This window comes from Trachurus trachurus, assembly GCF_905171665.1.
Source record: "Trachurus trachurus genome assembly, chromosome: 7".
Classification (NCBI taxonomy): Eukaryota; Metazoa; Chordata; class Actinopteri; order Carangiformes; family Carangidae; genus Trachurus; species Trachurus trachurus.
In genome coordinates, this window is record NC_139901.1 from 23275285 (window position 1) to 23300932 (window position 25648).

At 44.1% G+C, this 25648-nt stretch overlaps 2 protein-coding genes across 4 annotated transcripts; both read left to right on the forward strand.

Annotated features, from left to right (window-relative positions):
• The first annotated feature begins 459 nt into the window (after positions 1–459).
• On the forward strand, positions 460–4396 carry asb14b (ankyrin repeat and SOCS box containing 14b). 2 transcript variants are annotated; one of them, XM_083976279.1, is made up of 10 exons: positions 460–507; positions 994–1191; positions 1266–1318; positions 1456–1587; positions 1680–1838; positions 1942–2187; positions 2344–2512; positions 2602–3130; positions 3226–3379; positions 3469–4396. In XM_083976279.1, exons 2-10 carry the CDS (start codon positions 1064–1066, stop codon positions 3642–3644), a joined length of 1746 nt encoding a protein of 581 aa, XP_083832405.1. In that variant the 5' UTR covers positions 460–507; positions 994–1063; the 3' UTR covers positions 3645–4396. The 2 variants fall into 2 exon arrangements, with proteins under 2 accessions (XP_083832405.1, XP_083832406.1); XM_083976280.1 differs by having other exon boundaries at positions 2602–3127.
• Positions 4397–6123: 1727 nt separating this feature from the next.
• On the forward strand, positions 6124–20026 carry tasorb (transcription activation suppressor b). 2 transcript variants are annotated; one of them, XM_083976264.1, is made up of 23 exons: positions 6124–6517; positions 8092–8237; positions 8536–8628; positions 8726–8798; positions 9249–9340; positions 9451–9585; positions 9682–9806; positions 9942–9973; positions 10266–10371; positions 10644–10747; positions 11016–11125; positions 11411–11483; positions 11603–11677; positions 11840–12718; positions 13147–13457; positions 13536–13638; positions 13738–14603; positions 15512–15634; positions 15923–16082; positions 16183–16291; positions 17604–17782; positions 17920–18054; positions 18278–20026. In XM_083976264.1, the coding sequence occupies exons 1-23, from the start codon at positions 6211–6213 to the stop codon at positions 19519–19521; spliced, it is 5580 nt and encodes a 1859-aa protein (XP_083832390.1). In that variant the 5' UTR covers positions 6124–6210; the 3' UTR covers positions 19522–20026. The 2 variants fall into 2 exon arrangements, with proteins under 2 accessions (XP_083832390.1, XP_083832391.1); XM_083976265.1 differs by having other exon boundaries at positions 18281–20026.
• Positions 20027–25648: the final 5622 nt, after the last annotated feature.

Here is a 25648-nt window from a genome sequence, read left to right on the forward strand (position 1 = left end):
AATATTCTGTACATACTGTACCTTTACCTGTTAGTCCCTGTGTGCCCACATGCACTATGATCTGCACTAACTGTAATCATACAAAGACAATACAGTGCTGTAGCAAAGAAAACACTACACTACAACAATAAGAAACTGAATTTCATATAGGAAGTTGTACTTCCAGTAACTTATGCTAATTTAAATTAGGGCACTCTCAGGATCAGTACTTAAAGTAATAAAACAATTTGAGGTATCAGATTGATGAAAAGTAAATTAGAGCAAGGGTCATAGCAAAAGCGATTGAGCGGAGTGTTGTTTTCAAAGAATGGCCTGAACTATGTTATGAGAGTACTTGCACATGAGGTAAAGCATGGAGCAGTGTTCAGTGGGTCAAAGCGAAGACCCCGTGATCTGATATTTATAGTAGACAAGATATAAATATCTCCAGTATGTGTGGACACAGAGAAGCCCCACTGGCTACAGAGTTGTTAAAACTACTGAGGGAGCACTGCCATTTGACTGAAGGTAACCACCAGACGGAGAATAAATTATGCATTTAGCATTTAGAAAAAAACTGATTAGTGTGAAGCTTGAAAGCAGCAGCTGCTGTAGTAGTGATTAACCTGTTGGACCTAATTTGTAGCTGTTGAGTGTACATGTGATGTTGAATTCCCAGGGTGTTTCATAGGGCTTGTAATGCTGTGCCTTTTCTTTACGCTTTTTCCTCTGCAGTTTAAACAGAGCTGTGAAATGATACCAGCAGTTGTTTATAAGCTTGACTACAGAAATGCTGAAAGACAAATATGGCATAATTCTGTGCAGATACAGGACAAAATAAGATATCTCATTTGAATTTTTATATGTGATAAATCTAAACACATTGTGACATCTAATTCAACAACAGGAACAAGACTGACTGCTGCTTACCGGCATAGCTGCGCTGCTGAGGTTTACTTTTCACTTTTCCCTGTCAGCAATGTACAGGGCTTTAACTGATGTGTGAGTTTTCAGGTACCACATTTCATAATCTTGTTTACTTCCTGGCTGTGTGTCCCTTGGAGCAACTCCTTGTGAATTTCAGATGAACACAGAGACAGAGGATGACTTTTATCAATCTGACGATGACGACTTGGATGAGGATGAAGCGACGCAATATATAATTGAACAAAGTCTCATTCAATATAGAAAACTCAAAGGATTGAATCCAAGGTAAGTCTCTGACCACTCAGTAATAAATGTATCTTTATATAAATCATGAATCTTATGTAAGTGTTTTTTCATAGTGACCTGAAACCCAGTGAAGATCCTGATGAGATTTTTAAAGCAATCAAGGAGGGTAAGCTGTAAACTCAGATTTACATGATCTATAACATTGCTATAAGTTTTGATATGATATGATATGATATGATATGATATGATATGATATGATATGATATGATATGATATGATATGATACCATGTGCTCACATACAGGTGACGAGAGTGCACTGGACAGACTGGTATTGCAACCTGAAACTTTTTTTAGAGTTGATGAACGAGGATGGATCCCCCTGCACGAGGCTGCGGTGCATCAGAATAAAAGGATACTAGAGATTATATTCTCAGGTAGTAAAGTTATTGCACATGTCATGTGGCCGTAATCGGTCATCACAAGGACTCTTCATTTTTAAATATTGATGTTGGTGTTTGGGTTCTAGCGTCACCTCCAGGTGCAACCCACTGTCGCACTCTCAAGGGTGAGACGCCCCTGTTTCTCGCTGTGGTCCATGGACTCAGAGAGAACGCCACATTCCTGTTACAGAACGGCTGTGACCCGGATCTCCAAAACGATGAGCAGGATTCTCCATTAGTGGCAGGTATCTGATTTCAAATCCATCTGAATGTCAAATGCACATCATTTGCAGAACCTTAAACTGAATTTAACTTCATTGTTTTTCTCTAATTCTCCATATTCCTTAGTTATTCTGAATGACCAGTATGACCTGGCCACACTCCTGCTTCGCTACAATGCCAGTGTAGACCAGACAGGACCACTGAACAGGACAGCTCTACATGAGTGCTCCTTTCTAGGGCTGGAGAACTTTGTCTATCTGCTCCTGGAGTCTGGTGCCAACCCAAATGCCTGTGACATCAAAAAGAAAACCCCACTGGCTCTGGCTGCACAGAATGGACATTTGAATGTGGTTGAGGTGCTATTACAGAAAGGTATCTATGGTGGTTTAATCTGTGCCAATGATTTCAAAAGTTTTGTTCTATTAATTCACCTTAAACTATTTGCTTTTGGGCTTTCCACAGTTGGTAAAAGCTCTATGGATAAAGGTATTCACCTATACACTCATATTATCTCAATTCATTTTGCAGGAGCCAATGTGTGGTGTGAATCAGATTCAGGCACTGTCTTGTTTGATGCAGCAGCCTCAGGAAACCCTGATGTGATCTCCTTACTGCTGGACCATGGAGCAGATCCAAATATACCTCTTTACAGTGGGCACCTGCCAATTCACCGTGTGGCCTACCATGGACACCGGCTGTGAGGACTATCTCTGTGACAACATTCCCACTTTTCAAATCGAGTTTGAACCAGTGTCATGTTGTTAAATAAGAACTCCCCTTTGACAGGGCACTGGAGCACCTCATCCCAGTGACTGGACTGGATGCTGTTAAGGAAAGTGGGATGAGCCCTCTCCATTCTGCAGCTGCTGGGGGACATCCCCAGTGCTTGGAGATACTACTCAAAGCCGGCCATGATCCAAACTTCATGCTTCACCCAAGGGTGCGGCGCGGCTATGACGACGATCGCAGGTCTGCCCTCTTCTTTGCAGTGTCCAACAATGATCTTCAGTGCGCCCGCTTGCTATTAGAAGCTGGAGCAATGGTGAACCAGGATCCAATCAGCTGTTTGCAGCTGGCTCTTAGACAGGGCAACTACGAACTGATCAACCTATTGCTGAAGTTTGGGGCAAATGTAAACTACTACTCCCGAGTCAACACCACTCATTTCCCATCAGCACTGCAGTACGCCTTGAAAGATGAGGTCATGCTGAGAATGATCCTGAACCATGGATATGATGTTAAGCGCTGCTTTGACTGCCCTTATGGTGACAGTTCCCATGGTACATGGTCGAACTCAGTCATCAAAGACATGGTGGTGAGACAAAGCTTGTCTGAGAGAAAAAGTGATATTTAAATATGTAATAGTTGTTGTATATTTAACAGCCATGTCTCTCTTTTTGTGTCCTTCAGTTCTGTGAGGTGATAACCGTGTCCTGGCTTAAGCACTTATCTGCTCAGGTGGTGCGAATCATGCTCGACTACACCGACCACGTCTCCTTCTGCACAAAACTTAAGGAGACTTTGGAAGTGCAGAAACAGTGGCCAGAGATCTGTCAAATTCAAGGTAAGAAGAACTCTCACGACCTCTAAAAGTGTACTGATGTTTTAATGATTAGGGTATTCATCGACCTTACTGATTTTGTTCACACCCAGGAAATGTAAGGAGCTTGAAGCACCTCTGTCGGTTGCAGATTAGGCAGCATCTCACTCGCCTGCGCTTGAGATCCCCGGTCTTCATCAACTTCCTTCCTCTTCCTCCCAGGCTTAAAGATTACCTACGCTTCAAGGAGTTTGATGTTTACAGCAGGGGCAGCATGGTGTCAGAGTGAAAACACATTCACAGTTGTCTCAGTCAGAGGGACAAAGACGGTCGCTCATTTGCATTGTTTGTGTGTGTGTGTTTTATGCACACATTAAGTCATGCAATATCATTTGTATAAAAATAAAACAGCCACACTGACACCTACAGTATGTTAAGAAAAATACTGTTATAAATAGGTCCTAAAGAAACATTTTTTTGGGGGGAAAAAGTATTTAAATAGGTGTTGTCATTTTACACTTTTATTGTAAGTATTCAGTACATATAAATGCAATATCATATAGCCTAAATACACCAAAAATAACATTTAGAACTGCACAAATCATTATTCTTTGTTGTGACATGGAGGAAAAGAAGAAACTCTGCCTCTTTGCCTTCCCCTGGTGGTTGAATAGAGTATTGCAACTGTGGGATTTCCATGTGGTAGGCTAACTGTAGGTCACTTGCCATCTCACTGTGGTGTAAAATAAAATGTAATTAAAATGTAATATAATTATGTATAATCATGTTATTTGCAGCAGGATTTAAACACTGCAGCAGCCTACATTTGTGTTGTGTTCACTGTCACTCACTCACTACCTTCACCACTCACCTCTCCATCAGTTCAGTGACACACTCACACACACATTCACTTGCATCCTCACTCATATGTTAAGCTGTGTTCTATATGTGATTTTTGAGTTACTCTCGCTTTTTAATTTTATGTTTCTATGTTTGCTTGTTATGTTTGTGGTCTTTTATTTTTTGTTTTCACATTACTGAGGTGAGATTTCCTTTATAAACCTTTCCGGGTTTCTTCTTACCTGCACATCCTGTTTATTGTATTTTAATTATTTTTGCTTGCTTAATTCTATAATATTGTGCAAATTAAAGATGGGGTAGGCAGGATTTGTTTTGAAAACAAGCCTACAGCTCCCAGTGTCTTTGACCAATCAAATCTATTGGTCTGGGGGTTCCTGATTTGTTGAAGGGCCGGCCCTACTCTGTCCTAACAAACCGGGAGGACCGAGTAGGGGCCCCCAACAGAGTAGGGCCAGCCCCTCAACCAATCAGGAAACCCCCAACCCCAAAATAGATTTGATTGAACAAAGATACTGGGAGCTGTAAGCTTTTCAGGCTGCTACAGAAAGACTGTGATCGCCCCAAACACGCAGACTTTTTCTTACTGATAGGCTAGCTGAAAAGTAAACATTTTCTTTAAGAGGAACTATGCAAGTCTGGTTGCTTTTTGTCTGTTTTGCTAACCCTCCTCCCGGCCATGTGCATTTGTTTACAACGAAGCTGGCCAGAAATCAATCAATAGAGCAGTAGATAACGTTATCATATACGATGTTACGACACATGTGTGTAGTTTGATCTGTAATAAACAAGAGAATACCGGTTATGGGGCATGTTTGTGTCATGGTGCCGCAGAGAAGAGAAATGGGACACCGGGGAAGCGGCCCCGATCTTGCAAGGTTGGTTGTCAGCCAAGAGACGCAAAGTGACAGGCACGTGGAATGAAGAGACCCTCCTCCCTGCAACAAGTCAAGCCATTTATTAAACCATCACAATTACTCAAAAGCATTATCGCAAATTACAATTCTTTGTTCGGCCACTAGATGGGGCCGGTGGTGCAGCGCATCTGCATAGACTGTAAAAAATATGGACGTAGCATCCTGCATTTGCTCCACAGACTGTTGGCTATATTTTGTATACATATAGTTATGGCTCCCCTCGACCTTTATTGCATATTTCAGTTTGTTTTATTGCTATTACTGCTGTATTTGCGATAATGCTCCTTTAAGGTAAAAATGTAGCATAGTTAAGCTACAAATCCTGCATAGTTCGTCTTTAACGCTGTTTAAAAATGTAGCATAGTTAAAGGGACAACGAGGAGTTTTGGAAAAGCGAAGCGTTTTCACACTACATTTATGAGCCTCCACGCGCACCGTAAAATTCTTTTGACTGGCGCAAGACGGACTCATGTTTTCATTCATCAAGAATTAAAGTCAGAGGTTCAAAGAGGTTCACATACCGTCGTAGTTCCGACCATAAACGGCGATTCAGCTGCGTTATTCTCATGACTCGTTGCGAAACTGAAAGTAAAAAACGCTGGTCGGCTCGACCAGCATCTCCGCCACCACTAATAATAACAAAATAACCATAGAGACAGAACGATATATTTATCGAAAATGGGCCCATTAACAAGTGTGGGTAGCGGAGATTCATCCACATTAACGTGAGACTTTTTTATAACCGAATAGAAACTCCTCGTTGTCCCTTTAAGCTACAAATCCTGCATAGTTCCTCTTTAAAAAGAAAAGTTAATATTTTGTTTCTAAAATAAATCCTGCCTATCCCAGCTTTAATAAATAAATAAATAAATGAATAAGTAGTACCACGCTCAGCCGCTAGGTGGCGCGGATTCCCTCGTATGTAAACATAGTGACGGCAGCGTTTTGCAGTGGTGGAGAAGAACGTGTACGTCATTTTCACAATGGCGGAGGTTGGGTGAGGAGGAGAGTGTGTGTGTGTGAAGCGGCGCCGTAATCGTTACAGCTACATTGCCCGTAAGACGTGCACGGTGCCCGAAAATGGCCCTGAACCCCGGCGCGGTGGGGAAAAAGGACACGGACTGTACAGAGACGGGCGACGGCCACCCCGACGGCGGCGAGCCCCCGAAGAATTCAGCCGCCACCTCGGCCACAGCCAACCAAAATGGCGATCAGGCTGGATGTGGAGACGGCAGTGTAATGCCCGAACAAGAAGCCCCTGAGCGGCGGAGGAGCGCGCAGACGGACGCCCGGAGCTTCAGCAGCTCTCCTTTGACGGGCCAGAGACCGAGCGAAGAGCTGCCACGGAGAAATTTCCAAATCCCGAGGAAGATACGCGAACGGAAAGGTGGTGCCATATCGCTGCTATTTTGAACAGAGCCTGCCACTGTCTTTCATAATGCTGCTGCTGCTGCTGCTGCTGCTGCATGTTGCTAGCCTGCTAACTAGCTGGCAGGTCTTGGGCTAGTTTTATAAGAGTTTATTAAGGGAAATGTTCAGGGGGGGTGTTTCATTAGTATTATTGTTTTTAGCTCCGAGCTTGACGAGCATCATCGCGCACGGATACTCTCTCCGTGGATGGATGTTAGCGGGAGTTGTTTTAGCAGACATAACGTTAGCTTTGGAGGGTAGCTCAGGCATCTCAAGTTCCCAGCGAGCAGCAGCGAGAGAGAGGCAGCTATACGGTTCCTGTGGGTGCAGGCGCCTTGAAAGCGGCACTTTTTCTTTCTCTCTTCTTTTTTTATGAGGACTGCCCGTTTTTTGTTTTTTTTTAAACACACCTGGTTACCCCCTTTCTTCACCTGTTTCATGGTGGTTGAATGCTGGAGCTACGAGTGCGTTGCAGCCATCACTTTGACAACATGTGGGTGTCTTCATTGACCTCAGTGAAGGGCATGGGTATCTCCACCCCACCCGTCTAAATGAAACGTTTTCACCATACCATGACATTTGTAAGGCCACCATCTATGCCAACTAAGGGCTGCCCCCCCTCCACCCCCCACCCTCCTTTGACACTGGTACTACAGAGCACTTTGCTTTGCAACACAGCACAGAGCATAACCCCATGAACCCTCCTTTACTGCCCCCCCCCCCCCCTTCCTTTCAGCGAGGTGGAAGTATCCTCAGCAAAGTGTTGGATGCACAGTGCTTATCACAGACTTGGCAATGAAACATCAGCTATGTGTTTTAAATACAAAGTAGACATGAAGTCAGTGGATGTATCACTCAAGAGACTCTTATAAGCAGCCGTGCTTTACAGTATGTGGCCAACTTTACCTCCAGCAGGCCCAGAATCTAGTGCATACAGTGTCTTATTACCCATGTTTTGAAAAATCTGTCAGACAGATTTGACTGTGTGCAGTATGCACGCTGTTGTCGTGTCTAAAAAAGTCTTCATCCTTTGGCTTCACACGAGAGCTGTTCAGCTGCGTGTTGCGAGTGATGCTCCATCCAGGTCGCCTGTCATGGCGGTTTCGCCTCTTTGCATATGTTTTGATAGACATGATAAGTCTGATGTAAATAAAGGCAGATGCACGGCTCGGTCACCTGTGCGGTGGTCAGATGCTGTTGCTGATCAGTGTATTTCCAATCCTACTGTCTCATTGCTTTTCCCGGAGAACGTTTCAACAAGTGAGAAATAAGTTTGGCGTAGGATGCTGCTGGTTACATTGCAACTCCACTGATCTGTAAAAACATCCATTTCTTCCCTGCAAGTGTTCAGTTGACATCACTTCCCCCCCTACCTGATGTCTTTTATACAAGAACATGGAAAGAAAGGACCGTATATTGTTTACCTGACAAATGATAGAAGCGTTTGATGTGGCTGGCTGCTGAAAGTTAAACTTTGCACATACACACAGGTTGTGAGCTGCAGATGCTGTGTACTAACCCACTGATTTATTCACCTCTGTGTGTGTGCAGGCTTGTACCAGTTTCTGCCCCCCGACAGCCGGGAGTTTGAGGATCTGGTGAAGACCATCTCCTCGTTTTACCTGGACGCATCATCGCGGGGAGCCTTCTCGTACTGCAAGGCCAGGCTCATCCACAATGAACTGCTGGAGAAAGAGGTTGGTCGCCGTCCTTTTGCACCCCACAGTGTCGGCACGAGTATTTCAGTTGCTCCCGTTTTATTCATGGAGACCTTTTTTTTTTTTTTGTAGGTTGAAACAGAATATAGCAAAATCATAATTAGCTGCCTTCACAGCTGCTCTTGCAAAAGAAAAAGACCACATGCTGAGGGCAGGCTGTAATAAAAATGTCTTCAGCATGTGATCTTTCGAGTTCCACACTCTACCGCTACCCGTGCATCTAAATACTGAGACTTATTGATTTGATTATTTACTGTCTTCTCTCTTTGTGCACCAGTTCATTGAGAAGCGGAGAGAAATGAAGCAGGAGGGGCGGGCCGAACACGAGCTGACGGAGTCGTACTGCTTCCTATATCCCGACAAATCCAAGGTTAGCCCGTCCGCAAAGCCTCACGTAAAAGATGATGGACAAGTTGTGAATTTTTTTTAAAGATCATTCTGAGCTTTATTTGTTCTCTTGTGTGTAGCTTCAGTGGATTTGTGAGAAGGGTCTGTCTGTCGGACACTCCAGGATTACTACACTAGGAAATCCGTCAGTGGGTAAGTTGGTCTCTCGCACATTGCTGTTGCCTTTAGAGAAGACTTGACTCTGAATGGAAGCAGACAGGATGGATGTCTTTTTTTTTTAAAATGCTGCTCTCATGATGATGCTGTGAGCTTTATCAGCCTGATTAATTTCCTCTTTTTCATGGATTCATTTTAACATCTGCATCTGGGGATGTTTGAGTCTTTTTCACCTGATGAAATTAGAGCTGAATCCTGCACAAACATAATTTATCAACAGCTGGGAATACACATGCATCAATATATTAAGATGTTTTTCCACAACTGAGTGCCTGCTCAAGGAATACACACTGCGTTTTATCTGAAAAATGTCAGTTGATATATAGTTTTCAGGAGTTAAAGAGTTTGAATGTCACATCTGAATGCTTTTTGAAGACGTGTGATCACTGTGCTTTTCCTCTAATTCAGCTATTTCTGTCATTGTAGGTGTTTATCTCTCCAAATATTCAGATTTGTTACAAATCAATCCTTTTGAAGTGGGCTCGTTCGGAGACATGATCGTTTTTAAAGTTATGAGGGTACGGCTACCATTCTTTATCCACTCTGATCCTTATCTTATCCACTGTGATATTGACATATTTCTGATCCTTGTGGGACTTTTAGCAAGCTGCTCTGTTTTGTCTTTCAGGGACGAATAAAGCACATCCATGAGAACATGCCTAAGAATGCAATAGAGCCCACTCCCAAGTTTGACTGTCACTTGTCCAAAAGTGCCAACAGGGTCACGTCTTTGCTGTCTTACAGGGCTTTTGAGCTGACGCAGGTAAGCGCTGCTCCTTCATCATTCATACCTTCGATGTTTCGTATGTCTCTACAAAAAGTAACGTTTTGAAAATGCTTGTGTTTGTTTGTCTTCCAGCAATATTTTTTTGAGTTTGCATTTGATGAAATCAAACCGCGGCCACGGCACATCTGCCCCTACGCTGTGGTTTCCTTTCAGTACAAAGGCAAAGAGGCTGCTGCAACTCCTATGACTGCACACAGGTACGTATTCCTGCAGGAAACTCACTAGCCGTGTTCAGGCGGATGATGATGATGATGATGATATTGTGACATGTACACACGGTCCCCGCTGTGTTCAATGTTTATAAACAAACTTCTTGTTTCTCTCCTTAACAGATTTAACACTATTTCCCCTGAAGGAAGTAGAGGTAAAGCACGTTTTAATATCACATATTTGATAGACATGTGTTGATGTGTTTTAAGTTAGTGTCACATTTGTGTGGTATAAAGACTTTTACAGTTGCAATCACTTGCTTTAAATTGAACACACCTTGACCGGCACACACAGCTACACAGTGCACTTAAGGAGCTGCACCCCCAAAATGATCCCATCAAATGCAAATGATAAAAAAAAACAGTGTAATAAAGGAGTGTATGTCACAAAGTGTTATGAACCATATTCTCTCTAACCGGTTGCTTGTGCTGTTTACTCGATTACAGGGAAGACCAGCTACACTGTGTGGAGTGGTCCACTGGTCAACAAGGGTCAGGAGTTGTTCCCCATCTGTTTACGATCCTCTACGCGCCCCTACCTTCCTTTCAAACTGTGAGTTAACATAAACTTTGACTCTCTCGCACAGTTTTGTGTATCTCCAGAAAACATCCACAGTGGTAAAAGAACTTCCTCTGTTAATCATTACGCATATTTTGCCACAATAGGCCTTTTTATATGTTGAACTTTAACACTAGATATTATATAGGAGAAGAGATTATAATCCACTTGTGCAATAACCAGATAATAATAATGGTTGTTTTTTTTCCCCCTCCAATGTTTTGTGATTTGCTCTCGTATAATTGTCCTTGCCTTTCCCCCTGCAGGCCTGAGAAGCTGGAGGTGAGTCGGGGCATGCAGCTGGAGCAGGTGAAGCGAAAGATTCCCTCGGTGCTCTTTTCCTGGGACACGTACAGAATATCACGGGAAGGTCAGTTCAGACCACATGTATATTATCTGGTGATAAAATGGTGGAAATATGCCCTGGGCACGTGGGCGGTAAAGCATTACTTCAATATCTAAAGCTGTTCTAAATGCATGTGATGCATTATGCATCACAAAAAAACCTAACTTAGCAAACCCATTGAAGTTATAAATGAGCGTTTGCATTATTTCTGATTAAACTGAGCATAGAGGAAATGAGCACAGATGAGTTATGGACACACTTTGTATTCAAACTTGCTGTTCTCTGTCCGTAGTGATGAAGTGTGGGATGTTCTGCAGCCTGTTTGAGGTGGTGGATGGAAAAGGCAAGCCGACCAGTGGCAGCCTGGCAGCGCTGGTCAGCAAACTGGAGAGAGACAGGATGGTGAGTCACACCCTGTAGCTCTGACTTGGCGACCAGGTGATCATGCGTGAAATTCCTGAAAAGATACTGAATCGATGCACAAGTTGTCAACATCAAATAAACTCAGTGGTGTCCAGTATTCAGACAACAAGCTTCTCTGTGGCTGCTCGTTGCAAAAATCTCTCAGAGAAAGAAGTGTTACAGTTTTCCATCACTTGAAGTAATTAAAGTGGATTTTGTGTAAGAGAAAACGTCTGTTAAACTGTGGTACTGTTTCTGACTGCAGCGTCTGCTCTCCTCATTCAGGTGCTGGTGAAGTCCCTGTTTGACAGAGGCTTTCTCTTCCTGTTGTCCTCAGCTCAGATGGTTGAGACCAAAGGTACCAAGATGCGTTTTTCTTCACTTTCCTCTCATAGTTCATAGTTGTGTCAGTCAGAACACCTACCTGTTGCCTCCAGTGAGAGTTTAAAGTCTAAAAATGTGCCGTTTGTTTTCTAGAGCGGCGGGGGCGTGCTGAAAAGACCCTTCAAGCATTATTCATCTTTCAGGAGTCAAGGATGGTTGTCAAGTATTGTAAGTATTATTCACGATCTCTCAATGCTTTTTTTAAAACCTGAATTTCATCATTTTCACAATCTGGATTCGACCACCGGTCAGAAAAGCGTTTCAAAGAAGGTGAAATGAACTTATTCTGCCAATAGACGTCTTGACACCGGTTTGTGTCCTCAATTTCAGCGTCCAGACTGTTTGAGCCAGAGCCGCTGACCGTGGAGCCCCAGCCCGCTATCCTTTCCTCCATGGAGCCCTTCGTCCCCGCGCTGCACTATGCCCTGTTCAAGCTGCGTCCCAACCCGGGCAAGGACCTGAGCTCCGGTGTGGAGCGGCAGGCCACCGAATACCTAACGCGCATGGACGCGGGCACGGTGCGGCCGTTCATCCTGCCCGACTACAAATATAACGTGGACGAACGGACCAACCCGGTTCCCAGACCCAAGTTTAACATGGAGGGCGTGCTGCGCTCTTACGTTCACAGCCCCGCCAACTACATGTTACCTCTGAACAAGGCAAAGGACATCTTTGAGAGAATACGCAACCCTGCACCCATGCCCGTGCCAGTGCCCATACCCGTGCCCTTACCCGTACCCACACCCGCCTCCGCCCCGGCCCCAGTGGAATACAGCCCTGTTTCTGACTGGGGCGGCTCGGACAGGGGCTCGGACAGGGCAGAGAGAGCTCCAGAAAGATTACCCCAGGAGAGGCCGGCGCAGGAGAGGCTCGCCCAGGAGAAATCACTGCCAGACAGCAGCAGGCGGAGGCAAGGGCTGGCTCACTCAAATGGAGCACAGTTGCAGCCCAAGCCCCACAACGAGTCCCAGCCTCAGCCCCAGAGGTTACGACTGTCCCAGAATGAATATGATAAAGACAAAATGAAGCAGCTGCTGAAGCTGATTCAGCTCCACAAAAAAGCACTAATAAAGGAACCCGGGAAGGAACGGGGCGAGGACGGGGCCTGGGACGTCAACAGTTTGAAGAGGAAGTTCGAGGGAGACGAGAGGGGAGGGATCAACAAACACCACCGCACAGACCCGCTCACCAACGGGGAACCCAGCCGAGGTGAGGGAGCGCTGCATGTGATGGAGTAACTTAATTTTGAATAGCGTTGTTCAATTTTTATTTTACAAGGGGTTTCACCCAGTGCCTTGAAAGTTAATTCCTCTGAAATCCTCTTTTGCAACAGAGTCTGATGAGTCTGCATTGATTCAGCAGCTAAAAAAAAACACCTTAACCATAATAGTGCTTTGATTTAAACCTGAATTAAGTCCCACTGCGATTGTTTACATAAATAAACAACTCATGCCAGCGCCAGTGCACAACACTAGAACCTGAAGAAAGGTGGTTTTACTCCATTATCACCGTTTTAACTTCAGATTCGTTGAAACATGTATCTTTTCACAATCCCTGTAAATGTTAGTTTAATCTTTTAAAGGGCTATATGCATCAAAAATAATTGTGTGTATGTGATGTTTGTCTAAACCTACTAGGGGCCCAAGCAGGTGAGATGGGAGATGAAGGTGTTCAGAGTGACAATCTGACAGCCGTAATGGAAAGCATGGGCATCTACGACACTGATCTGAGGGCCCGCGGCAACGCCAACTCGTCCACGGTCAACGAGACCCAACGTCTCCTCAAGATCCTCCTGGCCACTCTGAACAAAGCCGTGGCTCAGGGTTCAATGGCGGTGCAGCCGAACCACGGAGAGCCGTCGACAGGTTCTGGCAGGGGGGAGCCGTCTGTGTCTGACCCAGATCTAAGGAAGCAAAATGAGCCAGCAGCACAAACAAACTACACAGAGGTGAGGGTTGTTGTTTTGGAATATTTTATCATGCATTCAACAGATCTAAAAATAACCACGAGTGCTTTATCTGTGCAGGAGGACATGGACTGTAGCCCTGGTAGCCCATTCAGCGCAGGCTCTCCGTTGGAGCCAGCTCACACCTCAGATAACCCAAGCTGGGTTGTCCCCGTCAATGAAGGTAGCTCAAAGCAGTCGGTTCACACAGACCCTAACCCTTGAAGCCACATTTAGATTTGGGCATCACTGTGACATGTTTCATGTCTGCTTCCCCCTCCAGACAAAACGCAACCTTTTCCTGAGCCGAAGCCGGAGCCTGAGCCAGAGCCGGAGGCCGCGATCGTGGCGGAGAGTCGCCCGGAGCCGGAGCCCCCCGCAGTCGTCGTGGTGGAAGTCAAAAAGGAGGCCGCGCCACCCGCGGTACCGGCCGCAGAGGAAGTTCCCTTCAGGCCCTCCATCAGCCTGGACACCATACTGAACCAGGAGATTCACAGCCTCACCTCTAACATTAAAAACATCATGCAGACTCACCAAATCTGCTATACCTCGCAGCTCCCACCACGGTTGCCCCCGCGCCACTGCTGGCTGCCAAACAGCTGCTTCTCGAACTTTGTCGTCCCCTACGTCTCCCCCGTCCCCGTCCAGGGGCATGTCAAAGCACTATGTGAGAAGATGGACAAGCTGATCCCAGCCCCACCTGCTCCCTTCAAGGTCACGTCGCCACCTCCCCCGGCGACAACGTCTAATCTTTCAAAACCACCCCCAGCCCTCACCCAGACTTCCAAAACTAAAACAGAGCCCTCCCTCTCAAAGACCACCGCCTCGTCTCAGGGTGGCAAAGCGGGCACCGTCAAAGACTCTGCGTCGGCAAAGGTTAAAACAGAATCTGCACCAACAGATTTGGGGGGAGAGATGTATTCTCCCTCTCAAGTCACACCAGGCTCTCCAGAAGCGGGGGCCCAAAACCCAGGGGCCGCTTCGGGCAGCGGGTCTGGCTTGCTTGCTGGCAGCCTCATCGGTCAGCTGAAGCCTGAGGTTTTCAGCAGCCTGGTAGAGATCTTTAAGGACGTCACCAAGAACACAGTCAAATTCTACATCTACTCTGGAGAAGATGGGGAAGAGAGCACTGTTTGCAAGGAGATAAAGGTACAGTGAACGGTCCCTTTGTGCCCCTGAACGTAGATCTTGTTACAATTAATTATTTAGTTTATAATATACCAGAGTGAAAATGTCCTTTGTACTTTCCCAGAAACCTAAATGATGTGTGTAATTTGGATTTTTTTTTTTTTTTTTTTTTTGAAGTAAAAACTCACATTAGGGATGCTGCAATCGAAAGGCTGCTCATCATTATCGTCCGATATTCATTAAAAATGCATGATGGGTAGATTAGAATTAATGGTTCATGTGAGCAACCACCTTAAATTGATCACCTGTGCTTAATACTCTGGTGTCTACAGCTAAGAGAGGCACAGTGTGCTGTGGAGTCTTATCGTGCAACAAGTGACTAAAACAAAACATGTCAGCCTTTACAAAGTGTGTGTGTCTCATATTACATACACCATCTATAATTGCTGCCAAAAATGATCAGTATCGGGCATGAATTGGCCAATGTCACTCAATTATGACCTGCAACAATATCGGCGGCAAAAAAAACATGATTGTGGCAGCCCTAATTAGCATTTAAAAGGTGCCTTTTAGAAACTGGAACTCACAATTTTATTTGATCATCACCTGATAAATAATTTTCAAAAGATCAGATTGTTTAAAAATGACCTCAAAGTGTAGTTGTGCATCCTTTTTTTTTGTCATTTTCATCTGAAGACTTATTCTGGATCACACTTTTTTTCTGCAGCAGTCTATTGCACAGGCAGACTCAGTGCATGTACAGTTCGACAGTGAGAAATGTGAAACGCTACACTGGCTCCTCTTTGTCACCATGTTCCCATGTCTCAGTGCTCTCTGTATCTGTCAATCAGTCAGTCAGTCGAGTACGGGCGTAGGACACATTCGTCTGTCTGTCTCTAACAATTACGTCTCTCCTCTCTGGCACAAAGGAGTACTTGAAAAGTCTTGGCAACAGCGAGTGCAGCCCGCAGACGTTTCTGGAAAACAGCGGTAGTTTAGATAAGCTCCTCATCATCATTCAGAACGAGGACATCGCTGCACATGTGCACAAGGTAGGATCACCCCCCGTCACCCTCGTCTTCACAGTCTCACCTCCAATCTGCAGTTCAGGTTTCTTGGCTCCAGCTGAGCCAGGCTGTGAAATAATGACATCTTAATTGAATTTTTCTATTTGCTACAGGGTATATTTTTTCATCTGGTTGCTGAGTCTAATTATTTGAATGGAAAATGTTATTTGCATGTTGTGCCAGATATATTTATGACCTAAAATATAATTTCATTTCTGATTTGAACAAAAACTGATAGAAGTTTATAAAAAAATAAATCTTTTGACCTGACAGATCCCGGCTCTGGTGTCTTTGAAGAAGTTACCTTCAGTGAGTTTCGCTGGAGTGGACAGTCTCGACGATGTCAAGAACCACACTTATAATGAGCTCTTTGTGTCTGGAGGCTTCATGGTGTCTGACGAGTTTGTCCTAAACCCTGAACTCATCACACAGGGTAAGTTTTTTACTTTTCTTTGTTGGAACTTTACAAGTTCATGGAAATACATCAGTTGCGGAAAACTTCAGAGTGTGCATTGCTTTTTTTTTTCATCCAGATCGGTTGCAAGGGCTGCTGAAGTTCTTGGAGGAGCAGAGCACACCTGAACACCCCTGGCAGTGGAAGGTGCACTGCAAGTCCCAGAAGAAGTTAAAAGAGCTGGGGAGGTCAGTATCTGATGAAGAGCTTTCCCCAAAATACAAATAAGATAGATAGATAGATAGATAGATAGATAGATAGATAGATAGATAGATAGATAGATAGATAGATAGATAGATAGATAGATAGATAGTAGGGCTGGACGATTAATCGAATTTTGATCGTGATTACGATTTTGGCTTCTCACGATCATAAAAACACTGTAATCGAAGAAAAACAATTCTTTTTTTGTCTATTGGTGTTTTATTCTGAAAAACACACATGCGCGCTTTCGCCCCCGCGCCTGCACTGCACTCCTCTCTCAGTTAATGCTGTGGACGAGTCCACTCGTGTGTTGACGGCGGCGTTTAAAAATCAGCGCCAGTGAAGAGAGAGCAGCGGCCACCGCTCAGGACGAATGAACGGGAAATAATAATTTAAAACACTCGCTCGTCTCCTCAAAGCGGCCGCACAACAACAACCCTCCTCCTCCTCCCCCGGCCCGTAGGCTACATGTGCATATGTTTACAAAGCCGGCAAGGAAGCAATCTGTAGAGCGGCGGATAACGTTATACGATGTTACGACGTGTATTTGTGTAGTTTAATCTGTCATAAACAAGAGATCACTTATGGCGCGCGTCAAAAAAAGAAGAAAAAAAAAGTTATGGGATGCGCTTGTGACGAGAGTTGGGACAGCGCAGCGGGGCGGAGGCTCTGATCTTCCCAGGTTGGATTTCATCCCAGAGACGCAATAAGCGACACACACGTCGCAGAGAGCCTCCATTCTCCCTCTTAATAACTTAAACCATGACAATTACTCCAAATCTGTTTATTCAAGGTAAAAATGTAGAAAAGTTAAGCTAAACATCCTGTATAGTTTCTGCTGCTGGATCATAAAACCTAAAAAAAAGTTTTAAATTAATTTTGAATAAATATTTAAAATTATAAACTTAAAAACCTTAAACACACATTGGCACTGTTTATTTAAGGAAATAATGTAGCATGGTCAAGCTATAAATCCTGCATAGTCCCCCCCCCACCCCCCCCCCCCCCCCCGCGCGCGCATAAACGTGTAAATAATCGTGATTTCAATATTGACCAAAATAATCGTGATTATGATTTTTGCAATAATCGTCCAGCCCTAATAGATAGATAAACAAACTTTATTGTCTGTCACGAGTTACAGAAATTCTTCTTTGACAGGCTTGTAAAAACATTAAAGACAAACATTAAAAACAACATTGTAAATCATGCTAAAAAAGGATGTTGGGGCTGTTAAAAGCAGCAAAGTGTTCTTAAACCAAAAATTGTGTGTATCTAATGTTTGCTGTTTTCTTAAAGGTTAAACACCAACGCCATGGGGCTGCTGAACCTTCTGACAGTCTATCAGAAGAAGCACCTGGTGGAGTTCCTCCCCTATCACGAGTGTGACACGCAGTCTCGACAGGCTCCGGACCTGGAGTGCTTGATCAAACTCCAAGCTCAGCACACGCAGCAGCGGCACCTTATCTTCCTCACAGGTATCATCATCATCATCATCATCCCCATCGTTATTAGGTTAATGTAATCACCGGTGGTCTGACATAAGGAAAAAAGAATACAATAAAATAAATGATAGACAAATAAAAGTGTTTGTTGTTGTGGTGTGTTTCTACAGAGAGGCCATTTGAGATGTTCCTTCAATACTCCAGAAATGGAATAGTGATAGCGAGCATTGATGATGTCATGAGCGGTTTCCACAGTCTGATCGGCTCCATTAATCAGAATGAGCTTCCAACACCGCCCTCTACTGGTGAGTAGCCTGGATTTCATGTCATTTTGCTGTAATGAAATTGCTTTGCTAAATTGCCTTTTGTCCTATACAGTTATCTTACCGTTAAAGACGTTTGTACTATCAGCACTGTTTTTTTTAACCACATTTGATGGTGTTAATGCATCTCTAACACATCTGCTGATAATATCTTCCTCTCCGCTTTTCCATTTCTCTCCCTCTCTGCCCTCCCCTGCTCTTTCAGTAGTGAATGATGAGTGTGTGGAAGAGGAGGACATGTCATTAGACTCTGATGATGGTGAGCCACCCACCATAGCAGATCCCTCGGAGCAGAACGCGAGCGTTGTGAAGGAAAAGCCCCCGCAGCCGCCCCCGCCCGATATGGAGGAGTTTCGCCCTCCGCTCCCCGACCAGCAGGTCACCCCCGAGAGAACTCCAACGCTGTCTGAATACAGTGCTTTCAAAACGGCCATCTCTCAGTTCAAAGCCACCAACCAGATAGGCATAAGCTCCTCAGACATCGGCAGCTTGTCACCAGGAGGTTTTCCCGTCAATCCGCACCAGAGCTTCCTGTGTCCTTCGGCCTCGTGGTCATCCTACACCGGCTCCTCCAGCTACGCGGCCTCCCCGGCCTACCCAGCCTCGCCCTGCAGCAGCACCCAGGAGCAGGAGTATCGGCCCCCGGCTACGGCCTCTGCCACAGTCCCAACTCCCCCCATCATGGCCACTCCGGGACCGCTAGCCAACCTGGCTTCCCTTCCTTTGGAGGTCAAGCCCCCGCCTCCGCCTCACCTCATGATGCTGGGTCATACGTACGGCTCGGACACCGGAGGAGCAGGGGCCGCCGAGAACTCTTTGCTCACCCACCACCACCCCCTCCCCCCTTTCACAGACCACAGTGACACAGCCCAGCCAGGGTACATTGCTGGCATTCCCAAAAATGCTAGTGGGACTCCCACGCAGCACGACAGGACACTCAGCGGACCAGGGGAGGGGGTGTGGGGCACTGCAGGGACCAGCGCTTGTGAGACTGGAAGTGGCCATGGTGTGGGGCTGCTGGACCCGAGTGGGCTCCCTAAGACCGGGGTAACGCTCGGAGGCAGCACCCCCGGCAGTCAAGGTAGCAGGACTCAGGTGAATTGCTCTGACAACCTTGGACCAGCTGTGGGCATTTCCACAGTGGCCACCAGGGGGGGCTCCGTAGTCAGACCTAAGCTGCCTCCACATCCAATGTGTGGTGTGGGATACGGGAGTATAGGCGGCATCCCGGGACATATGGACCACGGGCCTATGCGGGGTGCTATGGGTCCTGGTTCTTTAGGGGGCTATCGAGGGAGGGGAATCCCACCGGGGCTTTGGCCTCGGCCAGGAGGACGAGGACATGAACGGGGGGAAGGACCCTGTTCGTGGGGTTACCCAGGAGGCAGGGGGGGAGCACAGGATTACTACTCGGACTACACATATTCTCACAATTATGCCCCTGAATAGACAATCATCACGAGCTAAGGGGGACAGACGCCATACTCCAGAGACTATTAGAGCTGGCTGAATGTATATATTTCCTTGTCATAAACACATTGATTTGAATCAGTAAATAAGGATCCTGGTTTTCTACATTAATAAAAGTTGATACAGGCAGTGCCGAGTGTCCTACTGTCGTGTAAACTGTATGTACACTCTTTCCATGTGAGCTATTTGAGACCCTGTTCAAACCACTATATTTATAATTGCCAACAAATGTAAATGGCCTTCCAGGTTCTTGGAATTTATCATCTTATTTCTGTTTGTCCCGGTTTTGAAAACGGTTTGTGAACAAGGGGAAAGGCTGATATTTTTTTAAAGAAAAAACAAAAAAACTAGTGAATGGAATTTCACTTTTGCTGTTGGTTTTCTTTTTTTTATTTTACATATTTGGTTGTCCTAAATTCTATTAAAATAAAACATTTCAAATCTTGTTTGTGTGACAGGTTTGATGACAGTGTCAAGCAAACCATTAAAAATATAAATCCCAGCTGTCTTACTGTCCCTTCACTCAGACTCATTCAGCTACCTACGATTTCTATGTTTAGCATTAGGATGGGTATCTTAACCTTCATAAGCAGTGGTTAAAATGGGATTAAAAAAGATATGAAAAACGCCTAAAATTTATGACATTTAAATATTCTCATATGAAAGACCAATTCAGATGCTTTGGTGCTTAATTCTTAAGCACCGTGAAAAGGGTATTTCCTGACCATGAAAGAAGGCACAGACCTGCAGTAGACATGTGTTTTCTACGTAAGTCTATTTTCTCGAACAGTGTAAATTGTGTGTCGAGAGAAATTTCTGAGCAAATGCAGCACTCAAGACTGTTTGAGGCACCTCGCAGACACCGCCGACAATTCAACTACACCACTACTAAAAGAATAATTAAGGATTGTTGTCCTGTGTGAATTTATTGCACTGTTTCCTTATGAGAATTAATGTTTTGATGATGTAGAGAAACACCAGAGGGCGCCGTTTCCTCTTGATTAAAAAAAAAAAGGTTAACATTTTATCTCCAGAGCCCCATTCCAGTTGTGCAATAGTTATGTCATGGTGACTTTGGAAACTGTGAAAATATGTTATTCCCATTAAATCAATTCTAAGATCCGTCACACAAACCCTTATTTTTCTGGGAGAGGCTTACTGAGCAAAGAATGTTTTGTTCCAGTAACACATCCTTCTTTGTAAATTGTGTAAAGATTTAATCAAGAATGAGTCACATTCCATCCCTGCATTCATTTGACAGAGAAGATACAGTAGACGGCTGTGCTGAGGTGCCCAACAAGTCCATTTAGCCCAACAAACACATTTAGGCAATTAGCAGATGAGTCACTAACCAGAAAATTAATTGACAGCTACTTTGATGATTCACTATTCACATAAAATGCCAATTATGTCTTTGTGCCTGCATCTAAAATGTGATAATTTGCTGGGTTTTACTTGTAGCCTAACTGTTTTAATCATTGTAATTTGTTTTTAATGATTTTAAAGTTTGGGCTGTTGATTAGAGAAAATAAGCTTTGCAGACGGGTCACTTTGAGATCTTGCTAATTGTGGTGGGTGGGCTATTTATAACTATTTTCTGAAGTTCTATGAACAGAACAATTAACAAAGAGAATTAAAAAATAAAAATCATGATGAAATGAGATGAATAACACAAAGAAAATACTGGCAGCCAGCTATGAGATTTGGTCCACTTCAACCAGTTACTAAAAACAATCATGATACATCTACACTTAATGTATGGAAACCAACTAAAAATCAATACTTCAGAAGCTAGAAAGGCTATACAGGTAACCTATCTGTAAAGTTTGAAAGATATCCACAGCATTTTCAAATGCGTTAAGTTTAACCAAAGTTAAACTTCAGAACGTCTCTGGTTTAACATTTCGTTAAAGATGTAGTGCGTAATTTACACCATATATATTGAATATTTTTGCCATTACTAGATGAGATCATAGACTGTAAAAAGAAGGATGAGATACATACAACACTGACTATAAGCTCCACAAATCTCTTTCGCGCTAATTTTCGGAATCGTTGTTTTGAATTTCCTGTTGACCGGCGACATTCCCGCGCTGCACACCGGAAATGACGCGGTTTAGCCTAGATTTAGGGAGCGCAAGGTGAGGGGGCAGCAGGTCTCTGAGCAACATACATCCATGTCAACAGGTGGGAACACCGCGGACAACCAGAAGAAGCGCCCAGGACGGATTCAAAACAAGTGGATTGTATTTTTTCTTTCTTTTTTTTTCTTTTTGTGGATTGTAATCTGACTGAACCGGAGGCAGCGCCATGGACGCTGAGATCCAGCCGGAGGTGATGATGCTACCTACGAGGAGCTGCCAGAGTAACTTCGTTAGCAGGTAGGCTATGCTAAGTGGAGACGCCCTGGTAGTTTCCAATCACTGGTCATGATTCACCACCATGGATGTATTATAATAGATCCATGTTCACCACACACTAATATAATGACTGCAGGGGCCACTGCCAGACAATGTAAAAGCGTCGGTAGTGTTTTTGTAATTACGTAAGGTTCCTGTAGGGGTCGACAGAAGTTACGCACTAGCTGTCAAACTCAAAAAGGGTAGCATAACTTCTGTTGAAAATATATCTAGAGCCCTTTTCCAATATGTAATGTTAAATATTGAGTAGGCTGAAACACACACCTATGTAGCCTATGTATGTATACATTTACTTGAGAAGATGTGCTTCAATGGCTTCACTGCATAGAGCTGTTGGCTCTCTTGTGTAATGGATTTGAATACTTCTTCCCTGTGCACTATATGCACCGACTACAGGAAACCTCCTCTCGACACACATTGTCATTTGAAGAAAAAAAAAATCCTCACTTTGCACCGTTTGCACATTTGCTCATATTGGCTCAGTGAAGTGTGGCGTTACCTGGGGTTAGGTGTTACCTCAAGAGTTTCCTTTGTACGGTCGTGTTTCAGCACCTCTAAAAAAACCTCAAGTTGTTTTCTTCTTTTTTCCCCTTATTTGTAGTTTGCAGGCTGTGAGGTGAATATGACCTGACCAAGTTATGTAGTTTATGTAAAGCTCCTGCAGCCTGTATGCAAAACACTGATGTGTGATTAGACACACAAAACAAAGGAAGTGGCTGCATTTGCACAGAAAAGGGACATATCCAGTAATGTTTTAAGGGGCTACATCAGCAGCCTACACCTACAAGCAACATTACTATAATCAGAGTCTACAGCCATGCTGATGGCTCTGTAGCTGTTAGACACTTCAATGCTTTGAGCTTAATGCTAATGTCAGCATAGTAAAATTTGCTAATTAGCACTAAACACAAAGTACAGCTGAGACTGATGGGAATAACATTAGTTTTGAGGGTAATTGTTCACACATCAAATTAAAATTTTGACCTGATGATGGCGCTAGATGAAAAGTAAGCGGATTACCGAAGTTATTACAATTCATGCTGAAGTGGAAAATGGATGTGTGTACCTAATTTCATGGCACTCCATCCAATAGCTGTGTTTAGACATTAAACTTTTCCCATGAGGTTGTCATGGGTTTTAACTTAAAGCAGATATCAGCTTCACGGCCGTTTCGGCTAATGCTGCGTTCAAGGCAGGCTTTTGAAACCGTAAGTTACAGCTTCAAGTCACAACTACGACTTGGTAGCGTTCCAGGTAACCCGTAGCTCGTGTTTTTACCATCCTGTTGTCTGTGAAAGTTCCCTATAACGGCCACTCGTAACTTCCGACCCGTGAACTCGTACCAGATCGAACTGGTATGACTTCACAGGAAGGAAAAACACAAAGTACGAGTTTCTTTGAACGCACCATGAGTTAGCAGCCCCCGCCCTTGTCAGGCATCAATTGGTCCTCGTGCTACGTCACCACATTCACGCGCATCCCTTGGCTGCACACACAGCCCTTCATGCCGTTCTCTCTCCTCATTGGATAACACTTGTATCCCACAAGGAAAATTTTCTCCTCGGGTTACAGCAGAGCAGAGTGACGGAGAGACTCGTGTTTAGGCTGAAATACTTCATGTAAGTGATTGCTGATGGAAAATAGGACTATTTAGGACTTATATTAACAAAAACATTCCACTGATATCTGCTTTAAGGAAAAAGTCAAATGAAAACCAAAATGTGGAGGTTTCTTCCTTTTGGGGATCATGAATACAAGATTACATAGCAGTCCATTTAGTAGAGATATTTCAGTCTGGACTAAAGTCGGCAGGCTGACATCGCTATCCCAGAGCCACCCCATCACTGCAGCTGAAAAATAGTACTATAAAATATATTATTGGGTATCACTATCACTATAAGACTTTGTGGATGGGGTGCCAATACTGCCTCTGACTGTGAAGGTATTTTTAATAGAAATAACAAAGCCATATTTCATCAGTTCATTGTTGTCTTTTTAGTGGACAGTGTGACAGATAATAACAAGGGAAGCACTATTACAACATAATACAATAAAGCCAGTGGAAGCATTGACACAGGCTGAACACTAAGGTAGAATAAAAAGACAAGAGGATGTTGTAGAAACGTGCTCATGAGCCATCGTATAAAACTGCAAATACTGTGAATGATTGTGCTCGTCAAATCTTATAATATCCGACTAAAATCTACTTAGACCGAACGGCCCCAGAGAGACGCAGGGAGGGCCTGGAGACTTCTCCCTGATCTAATGGCTTAGATCAGCTTGTATCACTGCATATGCTCATTTTGTTTGTTTGCGATGAAGTGCGACGGATCCATACATTTGGTTAATGATGCGTTCATGTGCAAAGTTCCCCACGGTGATCCGACTGAGACCAGAATCCTGTCGAACATCCAGCTGTGTTCATATTCAGCGGAGAGGTATGATAAACAGCCTGTTGTCTGCTGTGCTGCAGTCCACATTTATTTTAATCTTTTTCTGGGAAGCAAGCGGCTTACCTCCTAAAAGATCTGCAGAATATGGTTCACAATATATATGTGTGTGTGTGTGTGTTTCTGAAGCACATATCCCAAGTCAAGTGTCCAGCTTGAATTAAATAAGGGTTTCAGTTGATACGGTGACACTGGGCCTCCACTGAGCTTGTGTATGTGGGAGACACAGCATCTGTGGATGTGTCTGCCATAGCTGGATGCCTCCAATCTTGCCTGATGACTGTTTTGACAGTTCAGTAATAGCCCCTGTTGACAGTCAAGGCAGCCCTCCACAAATGAAAGCAATTCAGCTTGTGCTATTCAGAGTGAAATTCCCCTTTCACAGTAATTAGATTCTTGAATAAGATGATTTTGGATCCCTGGGAGCCCAGCTGAACTAGGGAAAACAATTAATCTGCAAAGGGAAGTGCATCCTTTAATTGAAGCCTGATGGAGTGTTTTGCTTTCAGGAAGGGCATCATTTCGAGCTTCAAGCGGTCCTCTCTTTACATCTGGGTGTTTGTTTGAGCGGTTTAGGGTAATATGCAGAGAGAAGAACGAGTGATCCATATAAGCTTGTACCTCTTTTACAGAATGGAAATTCAGATATTATTTCAGAATGTAATTAGTAGGATTATCTGTTCATTTGTAAATGTCACATGCAACACACTCATTCCAATGCAACCCCTATAGCATATTGCTCAATAGCCACATAGCATATTGCTAGATGACATGAATGCTTCGCTGTTGTGGTTATTGGATTAGCACGGCTTTGCTCACTTGTGCCCTTGTCCATTTTTTTAAATTTACATTTTATTAGCTCAGTTCAAGCTAAAAGAGGCAATTTCATTCATTCATTCATTCATTACAGTTTGAATACACACAAATTCACACAATGTTTTCACACACTCAAACAAAACTGACTATTGTATAAAAAGTGACAAGCCCTAACAGGTTCATGTGAAACAGGGAAAACTGTAATGCTTTTGAAGTCGAGTAAAGGAATATGTGTAACAATTTGATGGAGCAAAAAAGCTGTTCTTTTTATACCGCTATTATTTCCAAATGCACTGCTTAGACCTCCCGTTGTTGGTAAAGTACTCGCTGCCACAAGGTTAAAATAAAATGCTGAATACCAGGATGCTAACTTCACTCATTCTAACTGACATGCTGCCTACACTGAGAGCGAGTCCCACA